This window comes from Dromiciops gliroides, chromosome 3 (assembly GCF_019393635.1).
Source record: "Dromiciops gliroides isolate mDroGli1 chromosome 3, mDroGli1.pri, whole genome shotgun sequence".
NCBI lineage: Eukaryota > Metazoa > Chordata > Mammalia > Microbiotheria > Microbiotheriidae > Dromiciops > Dromiciops gliroides.
In genome coordinates, this window is record NC_057863.1 from 157,299,743 (window position 1) to 157,322,993 (window position 23,251).

General features: G+C 41.9%; 1 protein-coding gene across 1 annotated transcript in view; it reads right to left on the minus strand.

Annotated features, from left to right (window-relative positions):
* The window catches only part of STK24 (serine/threonine kinase 24), a 152,170-nt gene extending 135,348 nt beyond the window's left edge, over positions 1-16,822 (minus strand). Inside the window, 1 exon segment of the mRNA XM_043994998.1 lies at positions 16,642-16,822. Coding sequence (XP_043850933.1) covers positions 16,642-16,683 — 42 coding nt within the window. The 5' untranslated portion in view covers positions 16,684-16,822.
* Positions 16,823-23,251: the final 6,429 nt, after the last annotated feature.

Consider the following 23,251-nt stretch of genomic DNA (forward strand, 5'->3'; position numbering starts at 1 on the left):
ATGTACAAAAATACTCATAGCTGCTCTTTTTGTGGTGTCAAGGAATTGGAAATTGAGGGGATGCCCATCAAATGGGGAATGACTGAACAAATTGTGGTATATGAATGTAATGGAATACTATTGTGCTGTAAGAAATGATGAGCTGGAGGAGTTCAGAGAAACCTGGAAGGACTTACATGAACTGACACTGATCGAGAGGAGCAGAACCAGGAGAACATTGTACACAGTATCAACAACATTGTGTGTTGATCAACTGTGATAGACTTGACTCTTCTCAGCAATACAATAGTCCAAGATAGTTCCAAAGGACTCATGATGAAAAATGGTTTCCAACTCCAGGAAAAAAGAACTGTGGCATCTAGATGAAGATTGTACCATACTATTTCTATTTTTTTGTTTTTCTTTTTTGAGGTTTTTCCCTTTTGCTCTAATTCTTCTTTCACAGCATGACTAATGCAGAAATATGTTTAATGTGATTGTACATATATAACCTATATCAGATTGTTTTGGGGAAGGGGGAGGGAGGGAGAAAAATTTGAAACTAGAAATCTTATAAAAAACAAATGCTGAAAACCATCTCTACATGTAACTAGAAAACCATAAAATACTTTTATGGGGAAAAAAATAAATAGCACCTTGAGGTCTGCAAAGTACTGTGGTCACACCAACCTTGGTAAAATAGGTAATGATATCTTACTACCCTGTTTTAAAGGTGATTAAAACTAAGGTCCCAAGAGGTCAAGCCATTTGGTCGGGGACACTCAATAAGTGTCCAAGCTGAGAACAAGCTTGTTCAAGGCCATTACTGTCCTCACTAACTCAAAATTCCCAAGTTTTGTTTTGTTTTGTTTTGAATGCTTACTGTTCTGTACATGGAACAGGGCTCTGTTTCCAAATAGATCTTTGCAGTTTGATTACTAAATAATTATTTATGCCAAGTTAGTATTACAGAGAAGTTATTATTCACTTTGTAAATAGAGAAGCTATAAAATTCCTGATGTTTGGACCCCAAATACTGACTACTGCAAACCAATGTCTCTAATAGAATACAAATCCACAATGACATGCAATTTCAAAATTTCATTCTCCCCACAAAACTAGCATTTTAAAGAAAAATATTAAGAAATACCCTATGAATTAAAAATCTTACATCCAAAAAAGCCTGACTCCTTTATAGGTGTTTGTCTTCCTTCAAACATTTCTTTGGCACTGACATCAATACTACTGTCTGAAGGCCTGATCCAACTTTCCACTATTCCATTTGGTGAGTGCCAGGACACTTCAGAGTTCATTAGAAGTGTTCCTGGTTGCATCATCCAAGCTGTGGAATGCCCACAGCAGGGTGTGTCACTCTCATGCAAGCCAAGTCTTGGCATTTCCCTTGCCTACCCTCAAAGGGCCCAGCCCAAGACAGAGTCCCTATAAGAAATAGCCATTTTAGGGAATATAAATAAGTCCACTCTGACTCGTTTTGCTCCATACTCCACTTCCTGTGCCCATCACCAATCAAAACCACTTTCCAAAGTCAAGGTGCAACAGTAAAGCACCCAGGACACTGGAAGCTAGGAAAAAACAATGTGCTAGGAGATGAGACAAAGGGACAAGAAGGAAGAAGGGAGAGAGTACCAAAGACAAAGTGTCTAATTTGAAATTCTGGACCTCCACCAAAAAGAAAGCCGTTTCTCTTTTTTGTGTATTCCTACTCCTAGGACCCAAATTGAGTGCCACAATTCAGCACCTTACATTTTAAACTTCAAGGATGTAATTTCATCAAAGCCACTCCTCCAAGACTTAATAGATGTTCTTCAAAAATTGCTGTGTTCTACATATTGATGATCCTCTAAGTTCTAGTCTTCAAACAGCCTACCTACTGTTCATCAACATGGTCATCTGTGAAGCCATTCAAGCTACGTAGGGCCTGCTAGATCCACTGCCATAACCTTCAAATAAATCCGACATCATCTCCATGGGAGACATCAAAGCATAATGTGAGAAATTCAGCTAAATCATGAGTTAAATGAGTAATGAGAACTATTCTCAGTTATGAAACACTTAAAAGTTGAACAAGGGCAGCTAGGTGGCGCAGTGGATAGAGCACCGGCCCTGGAGTCAGGAGGACTGGAGTTCAAATCCGGCCTCAGACACTTAACACTTACTAGCTGTGTGACCCTGGGCAAGTCACTTAACCCCAATTGCCTCACTTAAAAAAAAAAAAAGTTGAACAAAACCTTATAACCTAACCTCCACTTATAATAGCACTGTTTCAATGGAACAGTACGTTCCAAGTTCTAAAGAATGATCTTTCAACTTATAAATACCTGTGAGTAAGCTGGGGACTACCCCCTTTCTTCTGTCATTTGAAAGCACTTTGCTTCCTTTTGTATAGTTCTATATCAAAGTTAGACGTTATTACTTAAGAAAATAAAATAAAGCACCAAATACTAATATTCCCAAATACACATAAATCTATCAGATAACCAACTAGTAACTTTCGTCTTAAGTTATCAAAGGGCTTCACACAGTAATTAAGTCTCACAAGTGCTTGACATTTAAAAAAAAAATGTGTTTCCAATAAACAATTTTCTGCCTCTTAACTCTGAAAAATAATTAAATCAAGAATTCCACCCCCACCAAGTTTAAGCTATCATAGAAGCAACGAAATGAAAATCCATTCATTCCATTGCCTTCTGGAAATTTCTTTCCAATTTTTCTGTCTGTAAAAGAATAGCAATAAGACTACAACTCAATGACAATAATTTACAATACATAATCTAAGTTCCTTGGGGAAAAGTACTGTTTCATTTTTGTCTTCCCATCCCAGCACCTAACATAGTACCTGACACATAGTATCGGTTTAATAAATGTTTGACTGAGGTCACATGTATATAGCACTTTAAAGATGACAAAAGTACTTCCTCCAAAACAACCCTTTGAAGTAGATAGTGCATATATTATTCCCATTTCTTTCATGAAAGGAAACAGAGGCTCTAAAGATGAAATGACTTGTCCAAGATCGTGAAGCTAGTGGGGCCTTAGCTTCTTCAAGAAGGCTCTGGAGTAAATGAGTGCCAAGGTCTCTTTTTTGGACTCGAACATTAGGATGTAGAAGCAAGGCTCAAACCTCTCACTACAAGCTCAGTATTGATTCTACTTGAGGTAACTTGGTGTAGTGGTAAGAACAGCAAACTTATTAGCTGCATAACCATACCAACCATACCCCCTCTCAGCCTCAGTTTCTTCATTTGCAAAAATTAAGATTAACTACATTTGGGAGAGGGGAGAAAGAGGAAAGGAAGGGAGAGAAAGAGGAATTGGGGGGGGGGGGGAGAAGGACAGATTAGGAGAAGAAGAGGAGCTAACATGTTTATAGCCTTTAAGGTTAGCAAAGTACTTTACGTATATTAACCATTTTATCCTAATAACAATTCCAGATCAATCAACAAACATTTATTAAATGTTTACTATGTGTCAGGAACTGGGCTAGAAGCTAGGGACATAAAATAAAAAATTAAAATTCCTACTGTCAAGGAGTTTACTTTCTATCAGGGAAAATAATATGCGCACACACGTAAGTACATACAGTATAAGATAATTGTCTATTTTTACAATACAAACTGGGAGGAAGCAGCAGCAGCTGGGGATAGAATGCAGGGATTATGCACCAAGGATTGTGCTAGGATTCAAATTTGCTAAATGAGAAAAAGGGTTCTTCAAGTATCAGATACTTCAGGCTGCCCTACACATTATTCTTGTCAATGAAAAAACTTATAAATAAAACCAACTTACAGGGTGACAAAGATGTTAGACTTTAAGGGAAAGAGGAAACAGAGTAACCACCTAGTCCAAACCAATTTACTTTAAATGATAAGGAAACAGAGACTCAGAGGTTCAAAGTAACTTGCCTAAGGTTACTCAGCTAACTATAGTATAAGAGACAACATTCGAATCCAGGTCTCTCCACTTCCGCTCAGTTCCACTATATTCTCAAAATTCTCGAGATTTTTAAATTCCCTTCTATTTTTAAAATACAATTTCACTTCTGGCCTCTTAGAGAACCAAACACCATCTACTATTATCCGAAATCACACACTTGCAGAAAGCTAAAGGTCAATGTGGCTATTCTGCTGCAGCTTCACTAAGGCTACCAGTATAATTTCACCCACAGATTCTAAGTATATCTCACCTACAACTTCAGAGATAAATTACAGATGGTCCTAGAAGTAGGCAATGAAGCCTCACTGTATTTCATATGTATTATTTCTTTTTCAAAGGAAACAATTTGACTTACTCTAAAACAAAGTTAGATCGATTCAGAGATTTTCATCAATGAGGAAAAAAAAACACAGGACAAATGTAATCTCTTATAACTGGTTTTTCTGATTCATTTAGAACTCCAGGCCTACCTCACCCACCCCCCCAGGTCTACTAAAAAGGGAAACTAGATTTCCCATTAATTCAAAAAGTAACCAAAACATACAATTTTCCTCTTCATTGGTGATGAACTATGGTAAACACCTATAACGTTACATTCTCCAGAAAACCAATGAGAAGAATGCATAATGAATGATTAAAGCTACACAACATTAGAATTCATACCGACATACAGCTGAGCTAAAGTCCAATGTTGGAATTAACAAAACCTTGTGTATTATACAGTATTTAATACAGACACTCTCTAGGTTAAAAGTAAAATTTATCATATACAGTACTGAAGGCCTTTGACCTGATGACTGGAAACCCGTTTTCCCAAAAAACAAGTAAATATCCTTTTGAAACTTCAGTAAGAAGAAAAATACAGAACATCTAAAAAAGCATTACAAAGACAAAAAAAAAATACAACCAAGTGGAGAATTAGTTAGGCCACTGACTCCATGGCCAGAGAAGCTGTCATTCATTCATAAAGGAAGGGAAATGTGCTACTGTGAATATAAGGGCTAGAGATAAAATTATCAAAGCAAATGGCATGTATTAAGCAAAATTTTCTAAGTGTCAAGCACTATATTACGCATTGAGGGAAAAAAGACAAAAACAGAGAAGTCTCTCCACTCAAGAAGCTTATACAGGAAAAGAAGAGAGACAAAGAGAACCACAACAGGTACACACAAAATCCCAACTGTGTCATTTACTACCTGGTGTAACCTTGAGCAAGGCACTTAGTTTCCCCATCTGTAAAACAAGGGAACTAGAGAGGATTACCTCTGAGATCTCTTCCAGCTCTATTATCTATGATCCTAAGTAAATACAAAACATGCCCTCTACAGCACTGGGAATGTAGGGATCGGTTTTTTTTTCCTTGTAGTATTAAAACTACAAGAGAAAAAACTACCCTGGAGGTTTCAAAGTAATTGGTAAAACAAAGTCCACATTGATGCAACTAGAAAAAACAAATCCAAGTGATATTACAGCACAAACTGTATAAAAAATGTCCTAAGGGAGTAGACAGAGTAGGATGGGTCATTTGTAAGACATTTTGAGGGGATGAGTCAGAAGTTGGGCCTTAGAGGAGATGAAAATGAATTTGCATACATAAAGCCCAAGAGCATTCTAGGCATAGAGAAGTTGCAGAGATGTAGTGTACTGGCAACGAAGTTGAAAATATGCTTTGAATCCCCAATTTGTCTACTTAGTACCTGGTGACCCTGGACAAGTCAACAGTCTTGTCGGCCTCACTTCCCTCCTCATCTATAAAATGATTAAGCTGGATTCTAGGATCTCTAAAATCCTTCTCTAGCTTAAATCTTATACTCCATCAAAACTGGCCTTACTTTGGGGAGGGGAGAGAATGAAGTTAAAAAGAAGCAAGAAGATGAGGCTGGGGGACAGCTAGATGGCACAGTGGATAAAGCAACAGCCCTGGATTCAGGAGTACCTGAGTTCGAATCTGGCCTCAGACACTTAACACTTACTAGCTGTGTGACCCTGGGCAAGTCACTTAACCCCAATTGCCTCACAAAAAACAAACAAAAAAACAAGAAGATGAGGCTGAAGAACTGAGTTGGGAAGACTCAATGCTAGACTTTAGATATGACTTAAGAGGCAGCAGGAAACCACCACAGACTTTTGAGCAGAGGAAATGTGGTAACCACCATGGTAGTTATGAAAGATTGTTCTGACATTTTATGAAGGATAGACTGCACTTGACTTACACATTAGGAACAACGGCAGGAATGGAGAAAGGGACAAAGCCATTAAAACTTTCTGAGTAAAAATCAATAGATTTGGGTGCCTGAATATGGCAAATCTATCTGCTCAGGCACACCCCATCAGGATTTGAAAAGCCATGGAGTAGGTTAACCATATGTCAAAAATAACAGCACCATCAGAAATGAACAAATCCAAGATTGTAAAACGATAGCCCTAGGGGGCAGCTAGGTGGCACAGCAGATAAAGCACCAGCCCTGGATTCAGTTGGACCTGAGTTCAAATCTGACCTCAGACATTTGATACTTACTAGCTATGTGACTCTGGGCAAGTCAGTTAACCCCAACTGCTTCACCACCACCACCACCCCCCCCCACACACACACACAGCCTTGAACTTGACATACCTCAACGAAAGCTGCTGGTTTCAATCTTTTTTTCTTGAGATTCTGACCTGAGAGCAAACTGATCCTGAAGGATCCTATCCTATCCTATGCTGAGATCATACCATGAATTGACCTTTTAAAGAAAAATAACATGAAATTTAGCAAATGGAAATTTAGGTGCTCTCTCCATACAGAGACAGTGACTTTGGGGGGGGGGGGAGGTATGTTTTTAAAAGTAATATTAAGAACAGTTTAACAGAAAGATCATAATTTAAGCTATTTCCCCACCAATTAGTACATTTAACATAGGGAAATACAAGAGGGATAATTTAAGATATTTTTTTTAATTCCTGAAGGTACACACTAAGTGAATGAATTAGTCCTTCATTCTTGGATGCCTTTTTTCCCTCTAAGTCCCAGGAAACTGAAGTTGTGACAAGGCATGGCAATATTCAAATTACAATAGCTCCCTTCACCAGGATTTCAGGTAGTATTTTATAAACTTAAATGAGCCAAAGTAAACATTTAGAGCCATAATCCAAATATGATATGGTAGCTAGTGGCTGTAGAGTAACAATGTACACCAACGCCTAGCCTGAGAGCTTCCTCTTTTCACTTGACCCTTTTATTACTGGAGTCCACTGGACCATGCAAAGCAAGCAGATCATACTTGTTAGAGAACATTCTTATTCTTTAAGAGTGAAGTGGAGCCCCCTTTTTAGAGGGTGCTCTAAACACTAACTGCACACTAGGGTGCCTCCTTCTCGTGAGGAGAAAATAAAGCCTTTGTCACCTCAAAAAAAAAAATAGAGTGAAGTGGAAAAAAGTGTGTGTGGGGGGAGAGTGAAGTGTTTTATTTTCCCCCCTCTCATACTCTTGTATGAGGATGGCATGGTGGATACAGAGCTAGCCTTGGAACCAAGGAAGATCTGGGTTTAAGTTCTGCCTCTGGTACATCACAGGTCTCTGGACAAATCACTTAACCTCTTGGTGCTCCAAGGCAACTCCCAAAGATCTACACTGGTAGTTTTCACCTTTGGGAGTTCCCCAAGCCAAAGAAATCACAGAGTCAGCCCCTTTTACTACCTTGGAAGTGATAGTTCACTAGGATGTTCATATCAAGCACTTTCCCAATCCACATACCTGGTATTATCTTGCTTTTTAAAGCAATCAAGCAAAGGCCTATCTTGTTTGTAACTTATCCCCATGGAAACAGGAGAGCAATATAAGGTTAAGATAAGGAAGCCAATCTCATTCAGTCTCACTGATCAGATACTATAAAAGTATTTTCTTTCTTCCTTCCTCAACCAAGGCAATATTCAGATACACATACATATTCCATGTCACAACTTAGATGGAAGAAGCATAGATGGTTCAGTAACAGTGAATCTAAGCTGTAATACTGGAGTAACAGTTCAAAAGTTGTCTCCATTTAATGGATAGAAGCCATTTTATGACATAGTAATTGTTGTGTTCAAGCATGCAATAGGGCATGTTAAGAGTAAGTCAGGAGTGGTCTGCTCCCCGTAGATAAAGAGTGAGCCTGAGTGGCTTATCAAGCACAGAACTCTAGTGTGAAGAGAAATTTTCTAAATGAAGAACTGCATCTCTCAGAAAAACCTTGTCTGTCTCTTGAGACCATAGCCTGCCTTCAAAGTATGCCTGAAATAAATAGATGAAATAGTATTTTTTCCCATAATATAAGGAAGAAGAGAGTCATCGACATGATGACCTCGTCTTGGATCCTCTTTTTCTCATTGCCCCAATGTCCAATACAGTGCTTAAATATACAGCAGATAAATGGAAAAGAAAAGGTTTCTCCAACCTGAGGCCCAGTATCAAAATAGCACCTGCTTCACATCATTAGCAACTATTCACAGAATAACAACTCTGGGAAGTAAGTTAGAAACCAACCTTAACAAATCTGACTTGGGGTCATTTTCTATCTACAGTGCCAACCTTTAAAAGAAACAACTTCAAAGTCTATCAAACTAACTTTCTACAGTTATGGAGGGTCAGAGTGAACATGGAAAATTCAAGTTTACATACATAACCCCCAAAAGTGAACAAATTCTTCTGATCTCTAAGGTTCCTACCAATTCTTTTTTTTTGGGGGGGGGGGGGGCCCAATGGGGTTAAGTGACTTGTCCAGGGTCACACAGCTAGTAAGTGTCAAGTGTCTGAACTCAGGTACTCCTGAATCCAGGGCTAGTGCTTTATCCACTGCTCCACGTAGCTGCCCCCGCTACCAATTCTTGAGATGCTTCTAGTATTCTTCCATCAAAAAACTTAACTGTATTACAAGCACAGACAGAAAATTCAACTGGTATCAATTTCATTTGTTGTCATTTCTTGACCAACCTCATTTGCAACTTTAATCATAATAAGAATCCATGTTTATATATCAGTTTAAGGTTTACAAAGCACGCCCTTACAACCACCCTGTTAGCTAGGTATTCTAAGTATTATTTCCATTTTGCAATGTAGAAGCAGTACTGTATAGTGGATAGAAAGCTAGCCTGGAAGCCAGAAAGGCCAGGGGTTCAAGTTCGGCCTCTGAAGCAAACTCACTATAGAACTCTAGGGAAGTCATTTAACTTCACAGTGTTCTCACCAGCTTTCTAAGACCACAACTTACAAAGAGGTTGACCTTAATTGGTAGAATGTTCCCTCATCTAAGATTTTCTATGCCAATGAAATCACCAATCCAATCCATGTTCCTTTATTTTACAAATCAGGAAACTGAGGCTCTGTGAGGTTAAGGGATTTAAACAAGTAACAATTTAGAATCATCCAGCCTAGTGGTTCTAAATCAAGAGTTCATGACCTTTGTTTCTTAAAATATTTTCATAACTTTAATATAATTGGCTTCCTTTGTAATCCTATGTATTTTATTTTATGCATTTAAAAACATTATCCTGAGAAGGGACTCATGGGTTTCACCAGATAGCCAAAGAGGACCAGGAAACAAGAAAAGGTGAAGTACCTCTTATTTAGTTCAGTCTCCCCTTTTTATACTTAAAGAAACTGAGACCCAGACAGGTGATGTACCTTGCCAAGACTATGTTGCTAATCACTGGTATAACAGAACTAGAACTCAGATCTCCTAACTAGATCTCAGATTCTCAGTCCAATTTCCCCCCAACATACCACCCTCTTAGTAATAAAAACAACGAAATGTTTAAAATATATAGGGGTAGGGGGAAAGAAGTAGCAAAAAAGGATCTGGATAAACAGCAAATCAACAGAAGACCCCCCCCCAAAAGACCCCAAGATTCAAACCTAACTTCCTTTGACCCTTTCTCACATTTACTACTAACTTCCCTATCTCTGACGGTGACACAATCTTCCCTATCACCCAGGTGGAATTCCTTGAGTTCTTCATATCCATATCCAATTAGCTACCAAAATGATACCCTCCCAGTAGAAAATAAACTCCTTGAAAGCAAGGACTGTCTTTTGTATTCATGTCACCACTGCCTAGTACAGTGCCTAGCACATAGCAAATACTTCATACTTGCTGAATGACACCCCTAAAACACAGATCTCGACACATTACTCCTCCACACAAGAATCTTCGAGTATCAGCCTTCTTGTCTCTAATACTGGGGTTCTCAACCTAGGGTCCATTGATAGATTCCAAGGGATCTGTGAATGACTAGGAAAAAAAAGATCATATCTATTTTCACTCATGTTTGGTGTCCTTTGTAATGCTAAGTATTTTATCGTATGCATTTTAAAACAAAATTCCTTTAAGGGCTCCATAGGCTTCACCAAACTACCAAAGGTGTCCATGGCACAAAGGAGGTTAAGAACACCTGCTTTAGGGTAAAATACAAAACGCACAGTTTAGAATTTATAATATTCCCGAGTATAGGTCTTCTCTAACTTCATGCTATCTGCCTTCTTGTACTCTCCATTCCATTCCAGCTGACCTGTTTCCCATCTATATTCCTTCCTGTACCTCTGCAGCTTTCCAAGCCTGTCTGTCTGCTGTATCTGAACTGGACTGCATCTCTTAGAATCCCTACCTTCCTAAAAAGCATAATTCATTTGGTGCCACTTCCTAGTCAAGGACTTTACTGATCAATCCTCCCTCCACCCATCCATCCCCCTACCAAGAGTTAGTGTTCTCAACCTCTTGAGACTACTCAGTATTGCTTCATTTTGAGGCTACTCATTTAACTATATACATGTTGTATTGTAATAGAACCTAAGTTCTTTAAGGATAGAAACGGTTTCATTTTGTCTTTGTATCCCACTAGGTACTAAATAAATATGGTTGAACTAAATGGCTAAGTCTTATCTAATTCTACTTCTAGGACATTCTTTATATCCACATCCTCTCCAATCTGACCACCACACCAAGTAGATTCAGGTATTCAATATTCTCACCTAGACTAATAGAGCAGCCTTTCAACTTGCTGACTCCCTGTTGGGAGTCCCCCCTCTCCAACTCCCATCATTCGCTCTGCTGCTGTCAAAATAATCTTAACAATTCCAAGGTCACAATCATCTTCCCCACTTCCCCTGACAGACTTTCATGTCTCATTACCTATACTCAAACTCCTTATACGAACATGCAACCTTCCTCTTTAACATTAATAATTACAGCTTCCATTTATAGAGAGCGTTAAGGTTTACAATGTTCTCTCTGTACAGTATTTCATTGGATCCTAACAAGCCTGTAAGGAAGGAAATATGCCTATCCCTCCACTTTACAATAAGGAAACTGAAGCTGAGAGAGGCTGAGTGTTTTTTCATGGTCATGAAGCTACTAAATGTCAGAGTAACACAGGTTTTCTGATTCCAATTTCAGGACACTTTCTACCAACCCTACATTTATTTCACATTGTTGCCCTTAATGCATTATATGTTCTAGCCAAACTGGATTCCTGGCTGTTCTCCTGTAGCATTCTTGACTCTCCAACCTTGGCATTTAACAAAGACTAGCCTAACTGAATAGAACCTGCTTCATCCCCTATTTCTACATTGGTCCATTTGCATATGTCTGCCCCTTGGAAACCCTCTATTCCTTAAGATCTAGCTCAGGGGCAGCTAGGTGGGGCAGTGGATAGAGCACTGGCCCTGGATGCAGGAGGACCTGAGTTCAAATCCGGCCTCAGACACTTAACACTTATTAGCTGTGTGACCCTGGTCAAGTCACTTAACCCCAATTGCCCCACCAAAAAAAAAAAAAAAAAAGATCTAGCTCAGATGCCACTTCCTTCAAGAAGCTCTGGCTAATTCCCTCAGCTAGAAAGAAGTAGCAACTCCCCAAATTTCTCTTCTGACCTCTCCAATGCATGTCTTTTCTTTTTTTTTTTTTGCGGGGCAATGGGGGTTAAGTGACTTGCCCAGGGTCACACAGCTAGTAAGTGTCAAGTGTCTGAGGCCGGATTTGAACTCAGGAACTCCTGAGTCCAGGGCCGGTGCTTTACCCACTACACCATCTAGCTGCCCCCTCCAATGCATTTCTAACACAGACCATATAAGTGTGACAAAGTACAGTCCTTAGCTGTGATATAGTATAGCTATACTAAAGCTCTTTGCATACCTGGCCCTAACCCTCAAAAAGTTTACAATCTAAAAGAAAGTTTTGTCCCTTTTCCCCCCATCGTTGTAACCCACAGTACCATGATGACAGACACAAAACTTTAAATGAATTTTTTTTTTTGGGAGGGCAATGAGGGTTAAGTGACTTGCCCAGGATCACACTGCTATTAAGTGTCTGAGGCCGGATTTGAACTCAGGTACTCCTGAATCCAAGACCAGTGCTTTATCCACTGCACCACCTAGCTGCCCCTAAATGAATTTTTAAAAGAAATATTGCAGAGAGATGTGTTGCAAATAAAACTAAATGTTTAATATCACACACTTTTCAAATGTCAGGTTTAGACCTTGAGTAACCAAAATGAAGGAAAAATAAACAGCTCTTCCATCTACCCAAAATTTATACCAAATGCCTCACACCCAAAGTCTAGTCAGTGTTAAGAGATTGGGGGGAGGGAGAAGGGAGGCCTACTGGGTAGTATAGAGCTTAGTTTCTTAAACTGTGGGATGTAACCCCAGATGAGGTCTAGTAACTAAATGTGAGGGTTTTGAAAAATTTGGCAACAGTAAAAGATTGGGGGGGGGGGGGTTAAAATGCCCACATACCCAGGCTGAGTAAAAATTTCTCAGACAAAAAGGGGTTGTGAGTGGAAAAAGTTTAAGCACGCTTGTAGAGGATTACAGACTGGCCTGGGCAATGGCAAATGGCCAGCTACTCCTTTAATTTAACCATCTACTTACCCAGGTTATTTTTTTTAAATTAGCTCTCCTTAATGAAGCTTCTAAGGTGTTGCTGTTTCAATCCAGGACAAAAGGTGGTAGTGGGGAACCAGAGGGTCCAACTATGAAGGGAAAACATTTTCTTATTTTCCACCCAAAATGGAGTAAGAAGTATAAACAAATACATAAGGCACACAGATGATGCCTTCAAATCACATGAGCAATCCTGAACCCACTAGGAACAGGTCAAAACTTAGATAATTTTCCTGTCAAGACATTTTTTTCATCTTTTTTTTTCAAAAGCAGAAAACAAATTTTCCTCACTATATAATTTTAAAAAAAAGTATACTTGTTTACTCTTAAGGCAAAGGAAGGCAAGAATTTTTTTTTCCTGTTTAAAAAAAAGATTTTCCTAGGGGGAAGCTAGATGGTGCAGTGGATAGAGCACTGGCCCTGGAGTCAGGAGGACCTGAGTTCAAATCTGACCACAGACACTTAACATTTACTAGCTGTGTGACCCTGGGCAAGTCACTTAACCCCAATTGCCTCACTTTTAAAAATTAAAAAAAAAAAAAAGATTTTCCTGATGAATCTCTTATCTTAAGCAGTTGCTGATACTGAGTACCCAAATGATTCCTATAATTTCATGCCCCAATGTATCCAAGTCTCCATGATATTATTTCCTATTTCAATTCACCTTGCGCAAACAAAACCCTAGTATCTAGCACTTAATACATAAATGGGCCATTTTTACCACTTGTCTAATTTCTAAGTATCTAAGAAAGTTAGTTGATTCTGAGATGATATGGTATCTGACACTGCCATATAGAAACCAGTCAACATGAAATGCCTCCTGATTTATTTTAATAGAAGAGGCCATTCTTGTTTCACTGGTTAGGTAACATTCAATGCCACCTAGTTCACCCCCTCAAAATTAAACCAAAAAAGAGCTTCAACCCAAATCAAGATGCAAGAACTGATTTCTTTTTTCTCTACAAAAAGTTTTCCCAACATAAAAAATGAGTCACTTTTAATTACTTACTTAGTTGCAATAGCATAATTAATCTTATTGAATTAAGAGTTTCAAAGCCAGTTTGTTTCACAAGATCCACTGTCACCACCTTCACTTTTATTTCTAAAAGCACATAGCTAAAACACAAGTGAAAATACAGTTGTCATCAACCCTCAATCGCACATACAATTTTAAAAAAAAATTTGAAGCCCCCAAAATGAAAGTATCTCTTATGAACACAGCTGAGGATTTTAATTTCCTTAAAGGAAAAAACAAAAACAAAACCTAAGACTTTGAAGACTCATACAGTCACAATTCAATGTACTGTGCACTTTAATATGCAAGGCACTCTTTAAAATGGTGACAGAAATGACAGTTATATACCTTACAGCTTATAAAGTGTTTCTCACAACCACAAAGAGATAGTAAAAATCATTATTCTGATGTCACAGATAAGGAAACAGAGGCCCAGAGAATTTAAGACTTACTCAGCTACTAAGCATCAAAACTAAAGCTTAAACTCAGATTTTCTAACCCCAAAGTAAGGCCTCTTTCCTCTACCAAGAGGAGTTCTTAACCTTTTTGTGCCACTGGGCAGTCTGGTGAAATCTAGGGATGCCTTCTCAGGAAAAAATGTCTCTAAATGCAAAAAATAATAATACGTAGAATTACAAAGGAAATAAATTATGTTGATTTTCAAAAAAATATATTTTTTTAAGTTGACATCCTCTTGACCTAAAAGTAAGGCCTAGCACCTTCCCACAAGGAATTCACAATGTATTAAGAAGGATAAGTTCATTACACAAATAACTAAATCGTAAGGGAGAATGTTAAGCCCATAAGAAAGGTACAAAGTGCCATGGGGTTGTTCTCTGGTCAAAATAAAAACTATTTGCTAGAAGTCTTCAAAGTGTTTAGGAACAGGGATGAATCCCTAAGGAATGGTCAGCAGGATTATTTATGTAAAGCCATGTTGGTTAATTTTAAGAAAAAAAATACTTACAATTTGTACATATTATTTTGATTTAGCTTTTTACTCCCCATTTTAGTAAAAAAAAAAATCAAACGTGAAAACAAAGATGTTCTGTGTTTTATATGTGGGGGGTGGAGTGGGGATTTTACACCCTAATAATTCTGAAGCTATTTATTTACTTTAAAATAGTATAATAAAACCTATGGAGATATGAGGGGACTATTTATAAAGGGCATCCCAAAAGTCATCCTATAGTTTGAAACTGCACTAAGAATTTAGGAAAAAACCCTGTATGTCAAATGGCCAAAACATTTTCATATTTGGACAAAAAATTGCTCCAAAATACGTACTTTTTGGTCAAGGTGCCGGAAAGTATTAACATAAAGTTCATTGAGGTAGCTAAAACTATACCCCATGAAAACAGGAAGTCAAACTAAAAAGAAAAAAAAAAGTCGTCCTGGAATTTGTTGAGACTGAGGCTAGTATTAGATAGAGTACGAGTAAGATTGTATCCACTACAAGAATTGCCTCCTAAGGGGATTTCTTCCAGAGGTTACCACCTTAACCTTCCTTCCCTCCTTCACTGGCACCAAAACAAAGTTCCAAAACTAGCTTCTCCAAGTTTGATGCTTCTATAGTATGTGAACTCAAAGCTCTCCTAACAACTTTTGCCTGCAAAGCAGGTTTAGAAAAAACACCACCAAAACCCAACCACCACCACCCCGACTTCCCCAGCAATCAATCACGAGCCTTCCCCATCTCCGGGCAGCCCTCTCCCCATCCTGACCCAGCCCCGGGCCCGCCGCAGGTAGGCTGAAGCTGAAGCAGTTCAGGTGTGCAAGGAAGAGGACGAGTCTGGACCTGCTCTCTTTTCTCCCTCCCCCCCAAGTTCACAGCCCGCTCTCCAGCCCAGGCATTCGAGTGGTACCCCAAGGGGGCTTCTGCACCGTCTACCCCCATTTCCCACTTCAGCCCAGAGAGCCAGTGGTGTTTATACCTCGAGACCCACTGTAAACAGGGGGTCTCCAAGGGCATTTCTTGACATCAATTCTCCCTAGAGCCAAGGCTGGACCTGAAAGGCTACAGGGGTGAGAAGAGTTTGGGGAGAAGGGGAGGGAAGCCTTTGGGGAGGGGAGCAAGCACGCCTCCTCTACGCCCCCCCCCATAAAAACGCTCCCAGGAGGCATGGGCGGCCTCTCCACGGAGCCAGGGCCACGTTCACGTCCACAGCCCCCCCGCAGCGGGGAAGGTCATCCGGACCCTCTCTTCTCCTCCTCCACTTCCTCCTCCTCCCTTCTCCCTCCCTCTCTTGGGCAGGCAGCGTGTCCGGGTGCACGGAGCCTACGAGACCTCGCCCTCCCCGGGCCCCTCCACCCAGCCCAGGGAAAGCCCGGGGGGAGGGGGGCAGCCCAGGGGGCGGGATCGGCCTCGCCAGCGGCCCCCCTCCCGGAAGGGTGGTTGGAGGGGGTGTGGGGGGTGTCTGTGTTTACTGGACGAAGTTCTGGGGCGTGCTCCCCCTTCTTCCCCCCCAAGTTACACTCACACTTCCACGCACACTCACTCACATAGGTTCCCTCCAGCATTTTCACACAATCACACACTCGCACTCAAACTCAAGCATGCACACACTTACACTCGCACTCGTATCCCCACACGTTCATACTCATTCACTCACTCTCAGTCATTCACACTCCCGTGCAATCCGCACTAACACACACACACACACACACACACACACACACACACACACACACACACACACACACACACACTCTCTCTCTCTCTCTCTCTCTCTCTCTCTCTCTCTCGCTCGCTCGCTCGCTCGCTCCCCGCCCCTCCCCCGGCGGCGGCTCTCACCTGCATCCCGGGCAGGCCCGGCTGCACGGGCGAGTGAGCCATGGCTGCGCCGCCGCTCCGGACGGGCCAGGCCAGGCCGGGCCCCTTCCCCGCGGCGGCGGCGGCGGCGGCGGCAGGCGACTCGGACGAGGAGCAGGACGGGCGGGCGGCGGCGGCGGCCTGCCCAGCCCGGCACCCCCCACGCTCGTCCCGGCCGGGGCGGCGGGGGCTCGGGGATCAGCGGCGCGGAGCGGGCCGCGCAGTCTCCATGCACGACGGTCGGGCGGCAGCTGTGGCGGCCCGGGCAGCAGCGCCTTCTCTTCTTCTCCTTCTTCCTCCTCCTCCTGGGCTGGCAGAGGCGGCGGCGGCGGCGGCGGCTCCTTCCGGGCTCTCCGGGGCGGCCGCGGGACGCTCGGCGACTCCCCACGCACACCCAGCCAGGAGCCGTGTCCGCCCCGCCCAGGGCAGCAGCAGCAGCCCCCGCCCCCGCCCCAGCCTCCGCCTCCTCCTCCTCCCCCCGGCCGGCCCCGGGGTGTGGGATCCCCCCCTCCCCCCCCCGCCCGGTGTTTCCGGGAGAAGGAGGCGGCCTCCGACAGACAGCCGGCCCCGGCAACCCGAGTCCGCAGCCGCGAGAGCTCCGCACCTTCCGGGGCCTCGGGCGGGGGCGGGGGCGGGCTCCTCCGAGGGGAGGAGCTTTGCGGCCGCCGCCGACGCTGATTGGGCTCCGGGAGCGGCCGGGGCGGGCGGAGAAGGGGCGACGCGGCGGCGGCGGCGGCGGGGTCAGCCTACCCCTCCCCCCAGGCCGAGGCGGCGAGGAGGGCAAGGAAATGGGAGGGAGGGAAGTGATCTCCGTGGTCTTGGGTCACCAGGAACTCGGGGTGGCCACGAGGGTCAAGCATAGTCACCAATTCCGGGGCCGGAGTACCCACGGGGAGAGTAACCAAACTGCCTAGAGAGGAGGAAGCAATTAGCTCTTCCACCCACTCTTAGAATTCCCCCGTGTCCTCCCCCCTTCCATCGCCTTGTTCCTCAGCTGTCACGCTGTTACTAGTTAGACTAAAACAAACATTCCCCGTGGAAATAAATAGTCCTTCCCGGGCCACTCCGAACGATCCGAGATGCGAGCGGAACGGGGGACTCGGGGGGAGAGGGAGAGAAAGGAAACAATAGGGAGAGTAGCCAGTGGATGCTCCGACGATCCGATGGACTTTACGGCCAGGGCAGAGGAGAAAATCGGAGGAGGGACCTCCAGGGGACTTTATTGCTGGAAACTCGATGACCACAGCTGGCACCAGGCCTACTGACAAATAAAAAGTGACATCGCTGGGTTCCTGCATCTCCTAGTTCTGGACCCAGGCAAAAGAGTCCACCCACAAGCGTGGGAAGGGAAGTAAATGGGGACGGGAGGGGGAGGGGACTATAGAGTTCAAGAAAGAATTAATAAGCTCAAACATGTACAGCTGCTTAGGAAAGTCTAAAGCACTTTACCCTGGGTAGCCCTGGGAGGAAGGTAACACAAATTCCTTCCCGCCTCTTATAAAGCTCTTTCAGTAACTTTCCTTGGTCTCAGTAGCAATGGAAGCCAGAACTTGTGACGCCAATCTTCACTTCTGCCCTCTACACCACACTGCCCATTAATGCTCTGCTTTTGATCCCATGTAACCCTTATTCTCAATTTAACCCACTTTCAGGAATTTCTGGGGAAGAAAGGAGGTGCTGAATGCTGAATATGGAATCATAGCACGTTGGTTCCAATCCCAGCTTGGGGATTTGCTACCTGCATGATTTTGGGTCCTGAATCTGTAAAAAGAGGAAATTAAGCTAGATGATTTCTAAAATCCGTTCCAACTCCAAAACTATGATCCATTCTTACTCTCAGTCCCCTGGCCCTGAATCATTTAGCCATCTTCTTTTTAACGAACATGTGAAATAAACTTCAGCAGCCAACAGTAGAGTAAATCAAAAGAACTTCCTTCCTTCCCTCCATCCCTCCCTTCTTTCCTGCCTTCCTCCCTTCCTTTCTTTCAAAAGTGAAGTAACCAATAGGTCCTGATGGGTTTTCTTTGAGCTCTCCTTGGTGCAAACAACACAAAAGTTCTAGGATCCTTACTAATAAATGAGGGACAAAGATTTCCTTGACTAATTTCCCTATATCAGCTCCTTACTCTATTATAGATAGCTCCCTTATAGAGAACCACACAAAGCGGAATGAGGGGTGGTTTCCCTAATGCTCTAGGTAACCTTGAACAAGTCACAACCTTTCTGGACCTCAGTGTTGAGTGGGATGGGAAGTACATCCACTGACCCCTGTAATAGAGACTCGGGGAGAAAGGAGGCCGAAGCATTGATTTTATTTCTTTCGAAAGAAAGGTGCACCACAATCACTGGGACAACCAGGAGGTGTGACACACCGGGATTAGAAATCAAGCAGTTTTTATACTTTTTACAGACATCTAATTTGACCATAATAACATCTCTAAAGGGCTTTAAGACTTTGAGATCAGATCACTAGGCCGAAGGGGGGGCACTTTCCATCTCAGTGGAGGGTCATATCCATATGTCCCTCTCAGTGTCTTCATCTGTAAAATGATGAAATTGGATATGAATGATCTCTAGGGTCTTTTCTAGCTCATACTCAGATTGAGCGCTATGTTCTTCTCTAAATTAGATTCCACTTTCTGTCTAAAAACAAGATCATAGAGTTAAAGCAGGGCCCTCTAATCTAACACCTTCGTTTTGCCAACAAGACGCTTAAATTACTTGCTCAACCTAGTTAATGGCAAAACCTTCTGACTCCAAATCCAGTGTTCTTTCCACTATATCAAGCTACTTTGTTTTTTTTTTTTAAGTGAGGTAATTGGGGTTAAGTGACTTGCCCAGGGTCACACAGCTAGTAAGTGTTAAGTGTCTGTGGTCATATTTGAACTCAGGTCAGGTCCTCCTGACTCCAGGGCCGGTGCTCTATCCATTGCGCCACCTAGCTGCCCCCTCAAGCTACTTTGTTAATCCCACAAATAACAAAGTTTTCACCTAATCCTGTTTCATTCCTTTTTTGTTTTGTGTTCTCTTTCAAGAATAAAGAGGGGCAGCTAGGTGGCACACTGGATAGAGCACCGGCCCTGGAGTCAGGAGGACCTGAGTTCAAATATGGCCACAGACACTTGACACTTACTAGCTGTGTGACCCTGCGCAAGTCACTTAACCCCAATTGCCGAAGAAGAAGAAGAAGAAGAAGAAGAAGAAGAAGAAGAAGAAGAAGAAGAAGAAGAAGAAGAAGAAGAAGAAGAAGAAGAAGAAGAAGAAGAAGAAGAAGAAGAAGAAGAAGAAGAAGAAGAAGAGCGGCCAAAAGGTTTGGGGGTTTAGTGTGAAATTATGACACCAGGTTCATAAACGGAGCCATAGGTGATGCTGTCATTTTTGTGAGAGAGACAAAAAGTTTCTTTGCTTATCATGAAGTGTCTATTATCAGTCAATTAACAAGTATTTGCAAAGCACTTAATATGTGCCAGACACTTTGTTAGATCCTGGGAATACAAATACAAAAAGTTAGAAGCAAGACTAGGTCCTGCAAACACATTCCCTGCCTTCAGTCTTCTAGGAGAGATGACATTTATGTAAACATACTAGGCAAAATGTGAAAATGAAGAGGTGTCCAGAGTGTCATGAAAAATCTGATGAGGAAGACACCATTTCTAGCTGGGTGGATCAGAGATGGCATGAAGAAAGGCAGCACCTGATATGGACCCTGGGAAATGGAAGGGATTTTAAGAAACAGAATTGGGGGGGGGGGGGAATTATGGTATATATTCCAGGCTCAGTGAATGGCTTCCAGAGATGGAAAAGAACAGGGCTAAAACAAAAGATAAGAGAGTCATGCACTTTAGCTACAATGTAGAACATGAGAATGGAACTGGGTGAAATGAAAACTATAAATAAAAATGTTTATTACCGAATTTTTAAAAAGCTAATGTTGTTAACTCACATTGAACTAGCAGTCCAATAAAACCTCAAGTATTTTTTTCTTCATATAAAAAAATGAAAGTTGCTGCCAGATTGAGAAAGGCCATGGAATTCCAGTTTAGGAATTCAACCTCATTGGGTAGGACAGAAGAAACCACTGAAGTGATATTCCCAATTTACATCATTAGCTGGAGGTGAGAACATGCCCCCGCTTTGAATCATAGTATATTTGCTTCTGAAGAGCAGTTTACAACTATCTAGGACCAGATAACTCTTCCTAACATGCTTCTATGTCAATATATATGTACTTTCTAAGGACCAAGGTGATGTTTCCACCAAATGCCTCCATAAACACAAAACTCAGTCTTCTTGGGCAGTGGAAAGTGCACTAGGCTAGACATCAAGATTAATCAATGAGGGGGCAGCTAGTGGCGCAGTGGATAAAGCACCGGCCCTGGATTCAGGAGTACCTGAGTTCAAATCTGGCCTCAGACACTTGACACTTACTAGCTGTGTGACCCTGGGCAAGTCACTTAACCCCCATTGCCCCGCAAAAAAAAAAAAAGATTAATCAATGATTCCACAATTATCTATTTAAGTGCATCTATGCTTAGGAACTGGGGTATTAAAGACAAAAATTGAACCATCCCTATTCTCAAGAACCTTACATTCTATTGGTATCCTCAGCTATTGGCTAGATAGCTAGATGGAGTGGATAGATACACAGACAAACAAATGTGGGGATTGAACTAAATGATCTCTGAAGTCTGTTCTGTAGCTACTAATTCTATGCTCTAAAAATAGCTGAATATTTTTCTCACTTAAATAGATTGGGAAAATAGATAATAGCTACTCATTATTTAAATTCAAGTAGATCATAGAATCTCAGTGTTGTAAGGAAACTCCTTGGTCATGTAGTCCATTGGTGTCAAACTCAAGGAGAATGGTACATGATGATCCCTGTGGGCCCAATGTTGACCTTAAAAACCACTTGTTGGGGCAGCTAGGTGGTGCAGTGGATAAAGCACTGGCCCTGGACTCAGGAGGACATGAGTTCAAAGCTAGCCTCAGACACTTAACACTTACTAGCTGTGTGACCCTGGGCAAGTCACTTAACACCAATTGCCTCACTAAAAAAAAAAGTGGATCAATGTTATCATCAACTAAATCTGAAAGAAGAGAAAACAAGGAGAGGAGGCAGCAATGCATAGTGGGTAGGGAGCTGGCATTGAAGACCAGAAAATTTGGGTTCAAGCCCCACCCCTGAAACTTGACTACAGTCAAATGACCTAATCTCATAGTGTTCTAGGCAGTTCTCCAACACTATAAATTGCAGAGAATGTGCTGATTTGCACTGGTCAAGGGAGTAATCACCTTGGAATTCCTCATATAAATAAAATTAAAGGTCCAATCCCTATCTAGAAAATAAGAAAGAAATGGTTCATTAAGTTAAAAAATGAGGATCAGAGATATGAAAGGTTGTGAAGGTTATATAGTTTTAATTCTCCATCCTATTCAGGGCAGCCAGGTTGTGCAGTGGATAGAGTACCAGGCCTAGAATGAAGAAGACTCATCTTCCTGAGTTCAAATCTGTCTTCCCTTACTAGCTGTCATTTAGCCCTGTTTGCTTCAGTTTCCTCATCGGTAAAAATAAGCTGGAGAAGGAAATGGCAAACCACTCCAGTATCTCTGCCAAGAAAACCCCAAATGGAGTCTTGAAGAGTTGGACAACTGAACTATGCAGGAATCTCCTCTTTGATATCCCTGATATGTGATCTAATCATCTAGCTTTTGTTTGGGTATTTCCTGAGAAGTGAACCTCACGGCCTCAAACATTCCTAATATAGACTCAAAAATTGGTCCTAATTCTGCCTCTGGAACTACATAGTCTAACCCTCTTCCACAGAATAGTCTTTCCAGTAGGTGACATCAACTATCATGTCTCCCCTAAGGTTATCCTTTATGCTAGCTAATTGTCCTAGTTCCTAGCAAAATTCTTCATACGATATGTTACCCAGACCATTCAACATCTTGGTGCTCTTATTCCATCTTAAAATCGAATGCTTAGGGGGGCAGCTAGGTGCCACAGTGGATAAAGCCTGGCCTTGGATTCAGGAGGACCCGAGTTCAAATCCAGCCTCAGACACTTGACACTTACTAGCTGTGTGACCCTGGGAAAGTCACTTAACCCTCATTGCCCCGCAAAAAAAATTAAAAAGACAAAAAATCAATGCTTAGAACTAAATATAACATCCCAGGTATAGTTTGACAGCTTAAAGGGAGGCTATTACATCCCTTGCTCTGGATTCTATACTTCTATAAATGCTATGAGAAATTGCTTCAGTTTATTTGACAGCCATGTCACATTGCTGATTAGTGTTGAATTTTCAGTAAAATAAAATCTCTAGGTCTTTTTCCCCCCACATCAACTGCATTTAAGCCAAGTTACCTCCCCACACATAGTTGATTTCTTTGGACTCAGGCATAGGACTTTATATTTTTCCTTATGAAATTTCATTTCTAAATGCTATTACTCACAGATGACAATTGTATTTATTGCATCAAAAAACCTCCTAATGGAATCCATAATCATTTGAAGGAGAATGACCTAACCCTGAAAAGCACAATTTGTCCAAATTAAAATATTTATCCAGTTGGAAGGGTAGCCCAT